Source organism: Falco peregrinus, chromosome 19 (genome assembly GCF_023634155.1).
Source record: "Falco peregrinus isolate bFalPer1 chromosome 19, bFalPer1.pri, whole genome shotgun sequence".
NCBI lineage: Eukaryota > Metazoa > Chordata > Aves > Falconiformes > Falconidae > Falco > Falco peregrinus.
Genome location: NC_073740.1, coordinates 1,016,182 through 1,033,249, shown reverse-complemented (window position 1 = coordinate 1,033,249; position 17,068 = coordinate 1,016,182). Strand labels below are relative to the sequence as shown.

Sequence of the window (17,068 nt, the reverse complement as noted above, 5' to 3'; positions counted from 1 at the left end):
CCCTCGTGTCACTATTGCCCCCTGATTCCCTCCTATTGCCCCCCGACCCTCCATTACCCCCTCTTCCCTCTTTTCCCCCCTTATTACCCCTTGCCCCCCTCCAGCCCCCAATCCTTATTGCCCCCCCTCCCCTTTTGCCCCCCATTCCCTTCTATTGCCCCCCGTTTCCCCCATTACACCCCTTCCCCTTCTTCCCCCTCGCCCCTTATCGCCCCCGATCGTCCCCCCCGCCATTGCCCCCCCATTCCCCATGGCCGCCCATTGCCCCCTCCTGCCCCGTTGCCCCCCCCCATACCCCTTCCCTCCCCAAGTCCTCCGAGGTGCCGGCGGCGCTGCGGTCGTGCGTGGCCACTCTACCCCGCGGGGCGCCGCCTCGTTGGTAGGAGCCGGGCGGGGCGGGGCGGGGCGGGGCGCGGGGAGGGGAGGGGGGAGGCCTCTCTATCCCCCGCCCCGCCGCGCCTCGCTGGTGCGCGGCGTCCGTTTCCGGGTCGGGGCGGGGTGTAAATCGGGCCGCTCCCCGCCGCCCCCTCCCAGACCCGCCGCGGCCGCCGCAGCAGGAGCAGCCGCCGCCGCCGCCTCCCGCCGCCATCCCGCCCGCCCGCCCCGGCGCGCTCCCTCTCCCCCCCCACCTCCCTCCCCTCCTCCCCGCCCTCCCCTCCTCCCGCTCCGCCCGGAGCGCCCTTCTCCTGCTGCCGTTACCGGCGCCGCTCCAGGTAGGCCCGACCCCCCCCACCCCCCCCCCCGCCGACCCCCCTCCCCTTCCCGAACCCTCCCGCCGCCATCCGGCGCCAACTTCTACACCGGCAGCCGAGCCGCGGCCTCGCGTAGCGCCCCCGCGCCGCCCGGCGCCGCCCGCCGTCGGCCGCGCCCTCACGCCAGCCCGCGGCCTATGTGCGGCCTAGTCGCGGCCTAGGCCGCGGCCTGCGCGCGCGCCGCGCCGCCGGCGGGGGGGGGGGGTGGGGGTGGGGGGCGCTGCTGCCCCTCCCCCCCTCCCCCGCCGCGCCCCCCCCCCCCCCCCCCCCCCCCCCCCCCGCGGGAACCGGGACTCGGGGGGGGGGGGGGGCCGAGGAGCAGCGTGCGTCACATGGCGCCGCCACCCCCCCGCCGTCAGTACCGAGCGGTCGCGAGGGGGGGGGAGGAAATTTTTTTTTGCCTTTTTTGTGGGGTTTTTTTTCGGTTTTTTTCCCCCCTTTTTTTTTTTTTTTTTTTTTTAACGGTTGAGCCTGTCTTTGCCGCCATGCCGAGTTGTTTTGCTCCCGGCTTGGCTCGCGACGCTGCCGCCCGAGGGGGGGGCGCCCCACACGCGGGGCTGGGACGACGGCCCCCGCCTCGGGGTCGGGGGTCTCCTCCTCTGCCCCCCGGCCCTGCCCGGGTTGGGGCCGCGATCCCCGGCCGGGGCTCGCCCCGCCGCGGCTGCTGGGGTGTTTTTAGAGCCCCGGAGCCGGTTCTTTCCCAGGCCCGGTTGGGGGTCCCGAGCCGCCTCCCCAGCTCCTCGGGACCGAGCTGGGACTGAGCCGCGCTCCCGGGGCTCGGCCCTTGTTCCCCCTGCTGGGGTCTGGGGCCAGTTTTGAGCTGCGATCTTGGCAGTGGGGACCCCCTGCCCTCACCCCGCTTTGTGGATGGGCCTGGTTCAGAGGCTCAGTCCCAGCCCGGAGGTTTGGTCCGTGCTCCCTCATCCCACCGCGGGCCAAGGAGCCTGCTTTGGAGCCGGGATCTCCAGCCCCGGACTTTTTTTTCACATCCCCCCCCCTGACTTCCGCCACAGGGATGAGCCAGTGGTGGAGCCACGTTTCCTTCCGCCTCAGGGACAAGCTGCTTTTGGAGCCAATTCACTGCCCTGGCAACTGGTTCCCCCCACATAATGGTCCCAGTTTTGGGCCAGGATCCTGAGTGGGGAGGCCCCGGGTGGGTGTTTGATCCCAGTACAGGCAGTGGGCAGGGGCTGGGCCTTACACGTGCCCCGTGGGGGCAGGCAGGGCTGCCGGATGGAGGTAAGGAGAACTTTGGGGGAAGTTTCCCTGCGGAAGAGCCTCTCAGCAAGTTCGGATTGGAGCGATGGCTACTCGCCGGCCTTGGCCTGCCCCGCACGGCTTCGCTTCTCCCTTTGCGTAACCCCCTGGCAGGTCTGGTCGGCTCCTTTTGTCCCCGGCGGGCTGTGAGGCAGCCCCATAACCGACCCAAGCTCGTTTGACTGGCAAAACCGCTGCCAGGAAAGCAAATTAATGCTAACGAAGGCGAACTGGGATGCTGAACTGGTGGGAGGAGGAGTGGGTTTAGAGCCAGAGAGACGGCGGCGGGTGCCAGCGAGGCTCCCGCCACCTCCGGTGAACCGGGAAGCTCGTAAACAACCAACTCGTGGGATTGGGTCTAGACTTTCCTCCTCACTCTACTGCTGCTGGGCTCGGATCCTGAGCCCTTCTTTCCAAACTAGGCAAATAAGCGCCTTTTTGGATCTGATGGGATGTCAGTGTGAGTTTTATGGAGGCCATAACTCCTCGCTGGGGGTGGGGGGGGTGGGTGGAAATCTTCAGTGCCAGTGGCTTTCCCCTTAAAAGAGCATTAACCCAGAGCATGGCAGCGTTGCTTGCTTGGCATGGTCCCCTGCCAGATTAATGCCCCTGCCCTCACCCTGGCTTCTTCTTTCCTGGGGCATGGTTAAACTTTGATGGGGTGGTGATCAACTGGACTGATTAAAAACAAGAGCTAAAATTTAGTTTAATTTATTTTTAAAGTTAAACGGCTGACTAGCTGAGCTGGTGGCCAGTTGTGTTTTGCAACTGCTTTCGACTCGGCCGCAGATTGTTTGAAACCTGATCGTGTGCTCATGTGGCCTTACCAGGTTTGAGTAAATCAACTTGGAAACTGGTCTGAAAGACCTCCCCCCCGGCAGGTTCAGGCCACAGATAAGTTCATATATTTTTATTTTCTCAACAGCCTGGCTCCTCAAGCAGGTTAAACTGAAGGGGAGCGGGGCGGTCACTCTGTCTGGCGTGTGTGTCTATACGCAGCTGCGGAGGAAAGCTTGTAATCTAGATTAAGGTATGGGGCTCGCAAGCAGAGGCAAGTTCTCTGGAGCTGTAAGCAAAGCCTCTGTGAGCAGCGGGGTTGGAAAGAGGCAGGGGATGAGTGAGACCCGTATGGCCCCAGCTGGAGGCGGGATAGTGTCAGCTTAGCCCGTCCACTCTGGAAAATGCCTTAGCAGGAGGAGCAGCCTGCTGGGGAGCTGAACCATCATGGATCAGCTCTCCTAATCGCCACTTGAAGAGGAGCGTGGCCCTAAAACTGCCAGGGGGATATTCAAGGAGAGAAGAAGCATAGAGGGGCTTCAGGCCCCCTGGAATGGGTCTGAAACTGGCCAGGGAGTGTTGGCACAGCTCCTCAAATGCAATGCCTCTCATTTGTAGCTCTGCTCGACCAGTGACCAAAGATCTGAGCACTGACGCAGCCTGACTCAACCCAACGCAGCTCAAGATGGACACTGGTGTCATTGAAGGTGGTTTAAATGTCACACTCACCATCCGACTACTCATGCATGGAAAGGTACGTGTCCATGGGACGTGGCTTGTACTGACGCCACCTCGCCCAACGTGGGGGTGGCCCTTCTGGGAGCCCGGAGGGAGGCTGGGTGCTTCCATGGCAGTAAAGCGGCGTCGGTCGGACCTCTTGGAGCTGCGTCGTTATTGCAGCCATTAGGCAGCGGTGTTAGGAATGTGCTCCTTGGCACTGGGCCGGCTCCTGGATATCTCATGACGAGCGAGGCCGCCCTTTAAAAGCCTGATGCATCAATAAAAATATCAGCTTCAGGGGGGTGGAAGTGACTCGATAGAGGGGCTCAGCTGGGAGAGAGGTGGCCAAATGGCTTGGGGGGCATATCTGAGGTGCAGAGGAACTTGTTCTGGCTGTAGCAGGGAGTTGTTTAAGCTTGGGACTCCTGGGAGTGTTTTTAAGCACTGACTAATTGCTGCTTTTGTTTCCATCCCAGGAGGTGGGAAGCATCATTGGGAAGGTAAGTGAGCAACAAACCCCCTTGCCCTGCATTGCTCTCCCCCCCTCACCGCCCAGCACAGCCACGCTAACGCCTCTCCCTTCTCTCCCCCTGCACAGAAAGGAGAGTCGGTGAAGAAGATGCGTGAGGAGGTGAGTCGAGGGGGGCTGGGAGGGTCGGGGCGGGGAGCTGGGGGGGGGCCGCGGCTGCGCGGGCCTGAAAAGGAATTTGCAGGCAGTGCGGGCAGCGGCACCGGCAGCAGATGGGAGCCGCGGCGCGGGGCATGCTGGGAGGTGTAGGCAGGGCCGGGCAGGAAGCCGAGCGGGCTAAGATGGCTGCCCGGAGCCGAGGGAGGGAGGGAGGATTCGTCACCAGCGGGGGTTCCTGGGGGACCCTGGCTGCCCCATGCAGAACGCAGCTGGGCACGTGGACCTGCTGCTGCTTTTGGGGGTCTGAGCTGGGGGCCGGGAGCCCTGATGTCTGCCCGTTTTCCTCCTGCAGAGTGGTGCTCGCATTAACATCTCAGAAGGGAACTGCCCCGAAAGGATCATCACCCTCGCTGGACCCACCAATGCCATCTTCAAAGCTTTTGCAATGATCATTGACAAACTGGAAGAGGTGTGTCTGCGGCCTCGAGTCCCCCGGTGCTGCCCTGCCTGCAGTCATCCTTTACCCCCTCCCTGGATAAATTTGCCCCAGAGTGTGTGGGGGTGGGGGGATGTCTGGAGCACGAGGGAAAGCTTTTCCCTGAGGATGAGGAGCAGGATGGGCTTGTTCCGCATGGGCTGGTGGTGTTTTCCCCATGGGGCCTGATCTTTGCCCAGCTGTGAGCAGGTTCAAGGTCCAAGCAGGGACACTTCCCTGTGTGCACTCAGCCATCCTTAAGTGACTGCTTGCCGAGTGCCAGAGCCCTGCAGGGACTTTCCCAGGCCAAAACCACCCTGTGGCCACAGGTTAAACAGCTTAAAACAGAACAGGGCTTTGAAACTCACTTGGCTTTGCTCATCCTCCTGGTGCTGCTTCCCCTTTGGCACGCCTCGGTGGGTAGCGGGGCTCGGTGCCATCTCCAGCCCTGCCAAGGAGGGGACCCGGGGGTGCAGCTGCATGGCACTGGAGGAGAAGCTGCATTGTGCCCCTGGTTCCACTGAATCGATGACTTCCAGAGGGAATGCTGGTTCTAAATAACCAGGAGCCTGGCTGTGGGCGTTAGAGCCTGCTCAGGATTGCCTTGTCAAGGAGCTTTGCATCCTGCTCTGCATTGTTTGGAAGGCATGAGCGCTCCTTGCCTGGTGTGAGGCAGAACTCCGTGGCCCTCGCCTTGTCTGTGGGGGTAGAAATCCTGTTGCCCTTTGGATTTGGGGCCCTTCCGTGGAAGGAGATGAGCCAGTGCTGGCAGATCTGACCTGGTGCCCCTCTGCTTTCGCTGCCACCTAAAAGGCTGCTGAGCCTGGAGCTGTTCCTGCTATACCCCGAGCACTGGAGTCCTCTGAGGGCTCCCCATCTGAGCGTGGCTCCTGGCTGCTGGTGCTCAGAGTGCTGGGCTTGGAGTTAAAAGCTTTTATTTTAGTAGGTCAGTTGAGCCGTGGCCTTGTGCCTTCCCCTCCCCCTGCCAGCACATGACTGCTGTAATCAGCGCTGGGCTTGTTTTCCCTGGAGCTGCTCCTGCCTTGATCCCCTGTTACGACAAGAGGCTCCGTGCTGAGCTGGGAGCTGTGGGCACACGGAGCCTCCAGCCACTTGTTCCACTCCAACATGGGCACAGCCCGTTCGCGTTTGGCTGCAGTGTGACCCAGCCGATGCCTCTGCACTGGGCCAGTGGGGGTTAAACCCCCATTGTCAGTGAGATGACAGAGCTTGGCGCCTTCATCCTTCCCCAAGACGTGGCTGTGTTGTTTCTGGGCAGCTAACAAAGTCTGGGAAATGGGACTGAGAGTGCCCTGGGGTCACCTTGGCCTGGCCTGTCTGTGCCAGCGACATCCTCCCTGTCCCTCTGCCGGGCACGTCACCACCCGCGTGCCATTCTGGCGAGGGCAGTGCACCAGGCTGACCCCTCTGAGTAACTCCTCTTCCTCGCAGGACATCAGCAGCTCCATGACTAACAGTACAGCTGCCAGCCGGCCCCCGGTCACCCTCCGACTCGTTGTACCTGCCAGCCAGTGCGGTTCCCTCATTGGGAAAGGAGGCTGCAAGATCAAAGAGATAAGAGAGGTGTGTGTTGGCCACCCTGAGGAGAGATGCACCGGCTCTAGGTGCCCCCAGGGATGAATCCTTGGGTTGGCCCCTGCTCTGGGTGGTGCCGCATGGCACCACTTGGCTGTTTTGGACCTCCTTGTATTTTTAGTGCTTGTGAAAGTGAGACTTGGGGCAGACCCTCCCCTTCCCAGCACTGTCCCTGGCGGTGGGATGCAGGGGTTATTGCTCCCCGACTTCCCTGGGCTCCTGATTGCCCATCCCAGCTTTTTCCCAGTTGTTGGAGGAGGGGGGAATGCACTGGCAGGCCTGCACCGCCCTCAGTAATGCCATTTAGTGCACTGGGCGCTGCCAGCTCTGGACTGCCAGTGGATTAATTCTGCCCAGCTCCACTGGCTGCGGAGACAGGCTTGACTTGGGTTACAGGAAAGGCTGTAGCCCAGGTCCTCCTCTCCTGCCCTGGGCTCCTGATGGCCAAATTATTTCCAGCTAGGATTAAAGGACTTTATTTTGGGGGAAAGCAGGAGAGGGGGGCAGTTTTGACTATGTATAACCCAGCTGCGGGGTTTGTCGCTGAGGTCACAGCTCTCCCTGAGGTCTGACTGCCTATTTTTAACCGTAAACTTTGCAGAGTACGGGGGCACAGGTCCAGGTGGCAGGAGACATGCTGCCCAACTCAACTGAGCGAGCCATCACCATTGCTGGGATCCCACAGTCCATCATTGAGTGCGTCAAACAGATCTGCGTCGTCATGCTTGAGGTAGGGCCTCCCCTTGGCCCCATGGGCCTGTTTTTCTCCGGGGGAAGCACGTGCCGCACAGGAATCTCCACTGCCCTTGGCAAGCCACGTCCCTCCTCGCGAGTGGAAACTGCTGAGGACGGAGAAATGGCTGCTGGGGGATAAAGGGATAGCTGGGGATTACAGCCTCATCCAGGTGAGGCTTGGAGCTGCTTAAAACCGGGGTCGATCCAGGCCTCTAGAGCTGCTGACCAGCTAACGGTGTCGCCTGTGGCTCTGTGCTGACCAGTCGTGCTGCCCAGCATGGTGACACTGAGCAGTGGCCTCCTGCCGTCCCGAGCCTCCCTCGCATGCTGCACTGCTCCTCGCATGTCCTCCCTTGGCCTCATGCTCGGGATGGGGAAGAAAGAGATTGTGCTTTGCGTCCTCCCAAATGGCTGATTTTTAAACCCAAGGCAGAGCGTTGGTGTCTGGGGTGCAGGGAGGGGATTGTTGGTGCCAGCAGTGCTTGGTGTCTAACCTCTCCTCTCTGCCTGTCACCCAGTCTCCCCCGAAGGGCGTCACCATCCCGTACCGACCCAAGCCATCCAGCTCTCCCGTCATCTTTGCAGGCGGTCAGGTAAGGCCTCTCCTCTGCTCCTGGGGTGCAGGGTGGGGAGGGGAAGGGGGTGTCTTACCGAGCTGCCACGCTGCCAGCGCACATCAGCCGCTCTGCGTGCCTGTCACCCACGCCGCTTTCTCTGGCGGAGAGTGGCTCTGTTGGGCCTCGGCCTCCCAGAGCCTGCTCCCAGCCTTCCTCGCTGAGCTCACCGAGGGATGGAAGAGGGCAGAGGTGGGATGGGGTGGGAGGTGGGAGGGTAAAAGGGCTGATCTGAAGAGGAGAGGGTGCTGGCAAACAGTCCTGGAGTTAACCAGAGGGGGAAAAAAAAATAAAAATCCCAGTGTGGTGGGGGATTTGAATCGGGCCGATGCTCCAGCTGCCAAATCCAGGCTTTGCCCCTCTGCCTGCAGCTGGCTCTGAGGACTCAGCACGACCTGTTGTGGGTGACCGGCCCAGAGGGTTGGGGGGGGTTCTCTGCTCTCTGGGGCTGGCTTTTGGGGTGCAGAGGCTTAGCCTGTGCTGTGGGTAGGGTTGGGGTGTGGAAAGGCTTCATCTCGTATGAGGGGAGGGTGTCAGATAGGAGTAGCCATCAGGTGATGTGGGATTTAGTCCCTCCTGCACTGAGCTGATCCAGGGGAGTTGCTTGCTCCCTGCTGCCCTGCCGCCGAGCCAGCTTACAGGTGACAGGGCTCCCTTGGGATCCTGTCTGCTGTAAAGCCCTGAATCCCCCCGGCCCTGTTGGGGCTGTTGGGGTGCTGGCTGGGTGTCCTCGCCCACGGTCCCATCCAGGCCACTGGGCAAGGCAGGAGGCTGAGGCCTGGGTGCGGGTCAGCCGTTCCCCACCCTGCGGTTCCCAGGGCTGCCGTAATGCTTGGAGAAAACACAGCGACTTGTGCAAACGCATCCGCTGCCTTCCTGCTGTCAGGGAGACCCCTCGGGGGTGTCTGGCAGGGCCTGGCGCCCATAGCCAGCCCGGGGACCCGCGCAGGCAGGGTCCAGTATTGCCGATGGAGGCCTCTGTAGGCAGGGAAAGGGGTAGCTGCTGCCGCTGGCCTCCCCGAGAGCCAGGCCTGACTCTGCTCTTCCCTGCCCCCCCACCAGGCTGGCATGCCATGCTTGTTTTGGGGACGGACCTGCTGCCGTCCCCTTCCTCGCCTTGGCCCCCCCCACCCCTTGCCCTCCCTGCCTCTTCCTCCTCCCCTCCCTGAACCTGGTCAGCCCCCCCCGCCTCTCCGACAGCTTCTCCTGCCGCTCTGCACCCCGGGGGAAGCGCCTGGCCGGTACGTCTGTGCCCCCCCGCGCCTCTTGCAAGCGGAGGGCCGTACCATGTGGCCCCCCCCGTGGCGCGGGAGCCGGCCGCCTTCCCCGTTAGAGCAGTGAGGAGCAGGCTTCCCACGGCCACGCATTTCTTCCCTCCCTTCCCCTTTCTTCTCCCCCTTCCTTCTCTTCCACCCCTCTCCCCTGGCCCAGGGCCGCGGCCAGCCCGACGCAGCCCTCCCGGCCCCGCTCCCGGTGGTGTTGCGCTCTGTCTTTGCAGCTCAGAGTCGTGCGTAGAGCAGGGTTAGCCCTCGAAAAGCAGAGCTAATGTCGATGTGACTTTGGTGTTAGCGGAAGGTTTCGGATTGACAGCCCTGGAGACTGAAGTCCTCTAATTTATCCACAGGACAGGTACAGCAGCGGCAGTGCGAGCTACCCCCACACCGCCCCATCCATGTGCCTCAACTCTGACTTGGAGGGACCACCTCAGGAGGTGAGAGGGGAGTTCAGTCTCCACGGCCCGTTCAATCCTTGGCCTCTCTGAGACTGCCAACAAGGGTGGCATCCCCGTCCCCCAAAACCGTCAACGGTGGCTTTTGTGCTGTGGACTCCTGTCCACTGGGAACTGGACTCTGAGCCCACCAACCTCTCCTCACGCAGGCCACCCGGCAGCCACTGCATGGCAACGAACTTGGGCCAATTCCAGCCTGGGCTGCAGTTCTTCCGGTGACCTGGAAGTGAGGCTGTGTACCCCCCCTCTCCCCTTCCTATCCCACCCACCCCCACCTGCCCGGCCCCCCCACCCCCCCAAACCTTAGCCAGCCAGGCCCCAGCCAGTGACTCGCCCTTTCTGGGTAGCTTCAGGAGGAATCTGAAGTCTGTGGCTGTCCCTTAACCTCAAGACATGGAATTGTGGCAGGTCAGGCACTCAGCCTTGTTACCCCCCCCCGAATGCCTCTCTTTTGCCTTGTCTAGCATTGGTAGCCAGCTCCAGCATTTACCTCTAGCTTGCCCGGCGACGTTTTCCTAGGCGTGCGGAAGTGACGAGAGGACTCAGAACGGGACTTTTTTTTTTGGGGGGCTGCTGGGCCGGGGAGAGGAGGGGCCGGGAGCTAGTAGGGCTGGCGGGGGCATTGGAGATCTTCCCCTGTCGGCGAGGCGGGGGGCGCAGGGCTAGAAGCATTGTCGGACTCCACCACACCATACATCTTCATCAAGATCCCAGCCGTTCTGTTTTTGTCTGCCACTTTTTTTTTTGGGGGGGACGGCACCATACTGTCCACTCCCTCCCTGTAACCGCCACGTAAGGCCAATTTGAGTAACCGCCCGTCTAGAAACTGCTTGTTACAGCATTTATCCGTCCCCTGCCTCTCCCTGCCCCACTTCCCTCGCCCCGGAGAACTCTCCACCTTGGCTCTCTGACTTCCTGGCTAGTTGAAATCTGTCTGTCCCTGGGTGGCTGTCCAATGGTTGTTAATAGGACTGTTTTCCTCCTTTTGTAGGCCTATACCATTCAAGGACAGTATGCCATTCCACAGCCAGATGTAAGTTTTGTTTACAACTTCTTGTCTTGAAATCCACCCTCTTCCTCCCCCCTTCCAAAATTTTCTCCGTGCTTTCTCGACTCGAGCCATTAGCCGTCAGCTTGGGCTGAATGCTCTGTCTGATCCGAGCTCCCCCCCAAAAAAACTTGTCTCCCTTCAATTCGCCCTCCTGCAGCCAGCTTCACCCGGTCTCAGATCTCTCCTTTTTCCTTCCCCCACCTTCTTTCTCACACTTCCCTCCTCCTATATATATAATTTATTTTTTTTTTCCCCCCCAACCCGTCTCTCCCCGGCTTGGCATTTCACACCAGCTTCAGCTCTTCCCTTGCCCCTCCACCCCCCCCAGATTTGGCCCGCAGCCTGTCAAGAGAAAACAAAAACAGCACATGATGGTTCACTGTCATGGTGGTTCTCCTGGGGCAGGGGACAGCTGGCCCAGCGAGCAGTCGCAGGTGGCAGTCGCGGGGGGGGGTTGGATCCGGCCCGGCCCAGGCTGCTGCCAGCCTGTCGGGGACCGTTTGGGAGAGGAGTGACAGTCCAGGCAGGGGCCGCCTCTCCCGCGGGCGCTGTCCCAGCTTGCTGTTGGACACCACCATCCTCTGGCACCCATGTTCATCCTGTAGGCTCGTTGCAGGCTCAGTGGGGGCCGATCTCCGCTCCTGGCACCCTTAGACCAGCAAGGGGGGGCGGCTCTGACGCACCAGGCCAGGGAGAAGAAGGGCTAGAAGGAAGCTGGGCTAGAAGAGCTACTCCGGCAGCTGAACCGAGCCGGGCTCCATCCCCATCTCCTGTCATGGCACCCCTGTCCCCCCTGCCACTCCCTGCATGGTGTGGTGTGAGCACCCTGCTGTCTCGTCTCCTGCTCCTCTCTGCTTTTCTCCGTTGAGCTCCTTTCATACCTCGCTTCACCAGGGGGTGGGCGCAGCCCTGCCCCCACAGCCCACCTTGGCCTGGCGCCTTCCCCCTCTCCATGTGGAGAGGGCCATGCCGTGTACGGAGGGGCCGGGGAGGGGACCCGGTGCCACTGGCAGTGTCTGTGTTGATGTGTGTGCTGTGAGTCCTGGCCCCCCCGGGCTTGGGAAATGGCTAACATCAGCCTTTTTCTTTCTCTTTTTCCCCTCTAGCTGACCAAGCTGCACCAGTTGGCAATGCAACAGTCACACTTTCCAATGTCTCATGGCAACACTGGATTCAGTGGTATGGAAACTCCTTCTCTCTTCTGTACGCTAGCGTGGGCCAAAGGCCAGCCCGTGAGCCGCCGCTTGGCTCCTCTCTAACGGGGCCTCCGCTTGGGTCTCGCGCTCTCAAAAAAAAAAAAACCAACCAACCAAAACCAAACGTTCCCCCAGAGCTGAGCCCAGCCAGGTAATGACTTCTGTTGCGACATCTCTGGGGGTGACTTGGTATCGGCCTCTGCAAGTTGCGGTGGGCCGCAGAGGGTAGAGAAAAAAAACAACCACCAAAGAACCCCCAACCATACACCAAAAAAACCGAGCAGGCAGGGCCTCTGTGCTGCTTTCCTTCCTCTTCACTCCCATCCTCCACAGCTCTGCCAATGCACCGGGAGACCCCCCCCAACATGCAGCACCCTCTCTCTCCCCTCCGGCTACTCCAGTCCTGAGCAGGCAACTGTTGAGTTGTACCAAATTTGCTGTAGATTTGCTAAGATGGCTAAAAATACCCATTTGGGGCTCTAAACTTGAGACAGCCAAACTCATTGTCACTTGTATCTTAACAGGCATTGAATCCAGCTCTCCAGAGGTGAAAGGCTATTGGGGTAATGATTAAAAAACAAAATCTGTAGTAATTCTATTGTGTATTAATACTGACCGGGGTCTCATTCTCCCTGTTAAATGCTGCCCGCCTTTGTGCACGGATGGGAGGGGAAAGGGGGGGTTAGGGGAGCCTTAGAAGGGCTGGAGGTACCGACTGGCTTGGTTGTACGTGCCCCAGAAGTCAGCTGGACAGTGGAGAGCAGCAGGACTTGTTGGAGGGCTTGCTTGTCCAGCACCTGAGGCTGTTAGCAAGCCTTGGGCCCCCTCGCTTTACCCTCCCCAACCATGCGCTGAGGGGGGAGCGATTCCCCCTGCCAAAGGAGTTGCTGGAGCGGATCGAGCCCCGTCTTGCTGCTGGTGACAGAATCGCTGGTGAGGGAGGGGACAGCACCCCGTTAACCGCCTTGGCTGCTGGTGTGTCCCCAGGCTGTTTCACCCCTGCCCTGGGGTGAGGTCTTGAGGCTCCCGCTGCTCCCTGTAGCAGGGAGCGAGCTGGGGAGGGGGGCAGAAAAATTAAAAACGCAAAAAAAAAAAAAAAAAAAAAAATCCGCTTAGCACATGCACTTGGCCCCAACTGAGGCGTGAGTAGCCTTGCAGCGCCCGTGCCGGCCGGCATAGCACTGCCCTGCCGGGGCCGTGGCGGCGAGGAGGAGGAGGAGGGGGGTAGCGTAGCCCTTGGAAGCTGGTAACAGAGTGGGCAGCAGAGCTGAGTGCCCGCATGGAGCCCCTGCAGTGAGCGCGCTGCTCTGGGACTGTCCTGACCGGAAGGAAGATCCTGTGGTGATATCGTGGGGAGGGGGACGAGAGGGAGAGAAATCGGGGTGACCCAGCTGGGGGAAGCAGGTGGTCGGGGAGGAGGTGTGGGGAGCAGCGGGGAGGGTTGGAGTAACCTCACAGCTTGCTCTGCCCTTCCCCTCCTGTTCTAATTGTCTTCAAGGTAGCCATGAAGCTGGCAGCAAATGCTGGCTTGACTGCTCCGGTCTGTCTGTGCTGCACGCCCCATCCCACCGCCTCCCCCTGAACTTCTCTTGCCTTTTCTCTGTCTCTAAACAGGTTTGGATGCCTCTGCTCAAACCACCTCTCATGAACTCACCATTCCAAATGATGTGAGTATGCACATGGGGTCCCTCCTTCCCAGCCCGCCTCGGGGAGGGAGGGTTGGTGGGCAGCGGGCAGGCAGCTGCCCCCTCATCCCTGTGGGTCACCGGGATCTGCCCCCCCTTTCTTCAAACAAGATGGGGTGTGGGGCTGCCCGTTCTCAGCCTCAAAGCTGCAGGAGGGCTTGTGGCTGCACCCCAAACCGCCTCCTTGGACCACCCTTGGTGGCCATGCATCCCTTCTCCCCTTGCAGTCACCTCTGAGGCAGAACCCCCCTTCTCAGCCCCTTAACCCCCCCCCGTAGGTGCCAGCCCTGTCCCCGTGGAGGACAGACACTGGGCAGGGAGGAGGATGAGGACGGGTTAACACACTTGGCTCTTTCCGCTAACAAGGCGCTTTCCTCCCCCAGCTGATTGGCTGCATCATTGGGCGTCAGGGCGCCAAAATCAATGAGATCCGCCAGATGTCTGGGGCGCAGATCAAAATTGCCAATCCAGTGGAAGGATCTACTGACAGGCAGGTTACCATAACTGGATCTGCAGCGAGCATTAGCTTGGCCCAGTATCTAATTAATGTCAGGTAAGTCTCTGGACGAGGAGACTCGGTGGGTCGGGGGTCTGGCTCTGCACGCCCGTGCCGTGGGGTACTGCTCCCCGGGCTGGGACCCTCCTCATGCCCTGACACATGGAATGAAGGGGTTTTCTCTCCTGTGTTGTTGTTTGGTTTTTTGTTTGTTGTTTTTTTTTTTTTCCTCCCCTCCTTTTCCTTTCCCCCCTCCCTGTGCCTGCTGTCCCATTTTCCTGGTGCGATCGCCTCCTGGTCTGTGGGAAGCTGTAGGGTGACGGACCCGGCTGGGGAGGGGCCTGGCCACGGGGCCGAGGGGAGCACGCGGCTGCTTAAAAGCCGTGCCTGGCCCTGTCGGGCCCTCGGCAGTTTGAGCTGTGCTGTTCCGACCCGGCGCTTGCGTGGCGAGGGCTTTTTCATGGGGTGATAGAGGAGGGACACCCCTGGGCCTGCTGGCGGAGATCCTGGCTATCTCCCAGCGGAATGTCGTGATCCTAGGGAGAGTGGTCGGTGCTGCTGGCAGCACTTGGCTGCGCTCCGATAACCTGGGAGCGGCCGGCGAGCGCCAGTGGGGGCACGGCTGGCTTGCGTGGGGCCTGGCCGCTTGCCCGCCATGCGGCACGCTGCGGCGAGCACTGCCGCAGTGGGGACTGAGGGCCCGGCTTGGGCTCCCCGTGCTCAGACCCATCTTGCTGTGGTGTCCTACGCTCCCTGCGACGGGCCGGGCTGGGAGCGATGCCCTCCATGGTCCTCAGCCCCCGGGGCTCTGGATGGAGGCGAGTGGCTGGGAGAGCCCCGCACTGGTGCAGGGACTTGTGACCGCTCTGTGTCGTGTGGGTCGATGCTGGGCTGGTGTGGCAGCTCCAGCCTGCTCCCAAGGGGGAGCAGAACAGAAGCCACTTGTGATTTCTTTTTTTTTTTTTTTTTTTTTATTATTTTTACTTTGGCTCATGCCACTTGCTCCACACTGGTTGCGTTGAGGTGCCTGGCTCTGGGGCACTGGGATGGCCTCGCTGCTGAGCCAGTGGCTTGGCCCAGGGTTGCGGGGGGTCCCGGTGTGGCTTGGAGGGTGCCGCTCCTTCCTTCCCTCCCTCCCTCCCCGAGCTCGGCTCGTGCGATTTGACGCTGTTTGTCCTGTGCTTTTTTTTTTTGTGGTGTTCCCTTCCACCCACCCGTATTTTTTTTTTTTTGTTCCTTTCTCCTCTGTTACAGTTTAGAAAGCGCTAAACCCTCCTCCCAGGCAGCCTCCGTCACGATCCCTGACCACCTCAGCATCAACCTCTCTCAACCCTCCACCCCTTCTTCTTCTTCCTCCTCCACCACCACCCCCTCGCTCGCCACAGCGGGGGCCTCCGAAGCACCCGCCAGCCTCCCCAACCCTCTTCCGACTGCCCCTTGTGTCTCCAGTCTGCTTGGCATGAAACCTGTCCCTCTCCTGGCTCTAAATGTTGTGTCTGCTGCTAAGGGTACCTCCGCTCCAGCTGTGCCATGTGTCACTAACAAACTGAAAGCGGAAAAGCAGAGATTTTCTCCTTACTGAGTCTGCTTGTGGCCTTAGAGGACCAGCAGATTGGTGGCAGCATGGAGACCCCGTAGAGGAGACTTGGAAGAGCAATTTTTTTTTTTCCTCTTTTTCTTTTTGTGGTTTTTTTCTTAATATTTTTTTTCTCCTCCTCCTTTTTACTCCAAAGTGAGCTTGTGATGTTTCTTAGAGTGGAGTTTTCTTGCTGGCTGGGAGACTATTTTCCCTGTGTCCCAGCCCGGCATCTAGTGATCTGTTTGATTCCTTCTTGATCCTGCTAGCTTGTAGCTGTTGCTTTTTTTTTCCTTTTCCTCTTTTTTTTTTTTTTTTTTTTTTTTTTTAGTAGCTTGGTTGCAATCGTGGTTTTGGGGAAGGGGGTGGGGGGGTGGAGGGAGGGGGTTCGTTACCGAATAAACAAGTTGGGATTTAATTGCATTCCTGGTGACATTGCCCACGGGGCTCGCGGCCTCACCTGTCTCTCTTTAATGTCTGTACCTGTAATAAAGTTGCCACGGTGAGAATCTGCTCTGCTAGATCTGTGCCGACGGCGGGGGGCTGAGCCCCGGGGAGGGGGCCTCATGGGGTGCCCTCTTGCTGGGGGGGTTCACTGCCACCCAGGTTGGGGTGCCCCCCCCAAAAAAAAAAATTGCAGGGAGGGAGAAGCTTTGAGCCGTGGAGGTGGCAGCTCCCCGGGATGCTCTGTGTGGGTTGGGGGTGCTGGTGTTGTCCCTGCTTGCTCGGGGACCCCCTTGCATTGTGCGTGTGTCCCCCCTCCCTCTCTGTTCTCCAGGGGGTCCCTGGTGGGGGTAGAGCCCCCCTGCCCCTTGTGCTCTCCCTTCCCTGCAGGAATCGCTGCCAAATTCCTGCCTGCCTGCGCCCTGGGGTGCCCAGGGCACCTCGGCGTCCCCCTTCTGCTGGGTGTCTGCACCCCAAAAGCTTTGCCCTCGCTGCTTGGAGCAGAGCCTGCTGGTGCCCTCGCACCGGCCGCAGCCCTCCCCGGCAGAGTCCCCAGGGAGCCCCTGGCTCTGTTTTGGGGAGGACAGTCAGGGGGTGCCCCCCTCCTTGCTGCATCTCCCCTGCTGCTTGTGCATAAAGCAACTCCCCGCACCCCAGAAACCTCCTCCCTTCCCTCCCTGGGGGACTGTCCCCCCTCCAGCGCGCTCCCCACGGGGAAGCCTTTCCTCCCTTGCGCCCCATCCTTCCTCCTCCTGTTCCCCCCCCCAGCCGGGGTCCCCTCTGACGCCCTTTTCTTCGTTGCAGGCTCTCCTCGGAGACCGGGGGCATGGGAAGCAGCTAGGGGCCCCGACGCGGACCCTCGGCCTCACCTCACCATCCATCTGTGTAGTCCCTTAGCAGCCAGCCCCAGGTTTTAACTAGTTTGTAAATTTTTCGGTTCCTCCATGCTCTCCGCAGCCACTCATGAGGTTTATTTTTTGTTTTGGTTTTTTTTTTTGTTTTGGTTTTTTGTTTAAATTGTTTTGTTTTGAATTACAAGCATTTTAATTCCTTTCTCTGTTCAGCTGTTAAAATGCTGAGCCCCAGATCTTAGTTTTATAAAGCTTCTCTCTCTCCTCCCTGCCCCCACCTCACCCCCCACCCCACACCCCCTGTTTTTCGGCTCATGAAGTTTGTTTTGTCATGAAATGTAAGAGTGGAAGAGAAACATTTCAGTTTAGTTCTGTAATGTCAGGAAATTTTTCAAAAAAAAAGTTAATAAAAAGATGGACTGGAGCTTTTCCTTGTGAATAGAAACTGGAGGATATTTTGGTTAATGGATCTGCCTGTCTCCGTCT

At 60.1% G+C, this 17,068-nt stretch overlaps 1 protein-coding gene across 7 annotated transcripts; it reads left to right on the top strand.

Annotated features, from left to right (window-relative positions):
• Window positions 1-571: 571 nt before the first annotated feature.
• On the top strand, window positions 572-17,006 carry PCBP2 (poly(rC) binding protein 2). Of its 7 annotated transcripts, XM_055792222.1 has the most exons (16): window positions 572-713; window positions 3,405-3,540; window positions 3,983-4,006; window positions 4,105-4,137; window positions 4,487-4,603; window positions 6,062-6,193; window positions 6,807-6,935; window positions 7,459-7,533; window positions 9,179-9,265; window positions 9,433-9,498; window positions 10,275-10,316; window positions 11,441-11,513; window positions 12,055-12,093; window positions 13,145-13,197; window positions 13,599-13,768; window positions 16,536-17,006. In XM_055792222.1, the coding sequence occupies exons 2-16, from the start codon at window positions 3,472-3,474 to the stop codon at window positions 16,570-16,572; spliced, it is 1,146 nt and encodes a 381-aa protein (XP_055648197.1). In that variant the 5' UTR covers window positions 572-713; window positions 3,405-3,471; the 3' UTR covers window positions 16,573-17,006. The 7 variants fall into 7 exon arrangements, with proteins under 7 accessions (XP_055648197.1, XP_055648199.1, XP_055648198.1 ...); XM_055792224.1 differs by lacking the exon at window positions 9,433-9,498; XM_055792223.1 differs by lacking the exon at window positions 12,055-12,093.
• The last annotated feature ends 62 nt before the right edge of the window (window positions 17,007-17,068 follow it).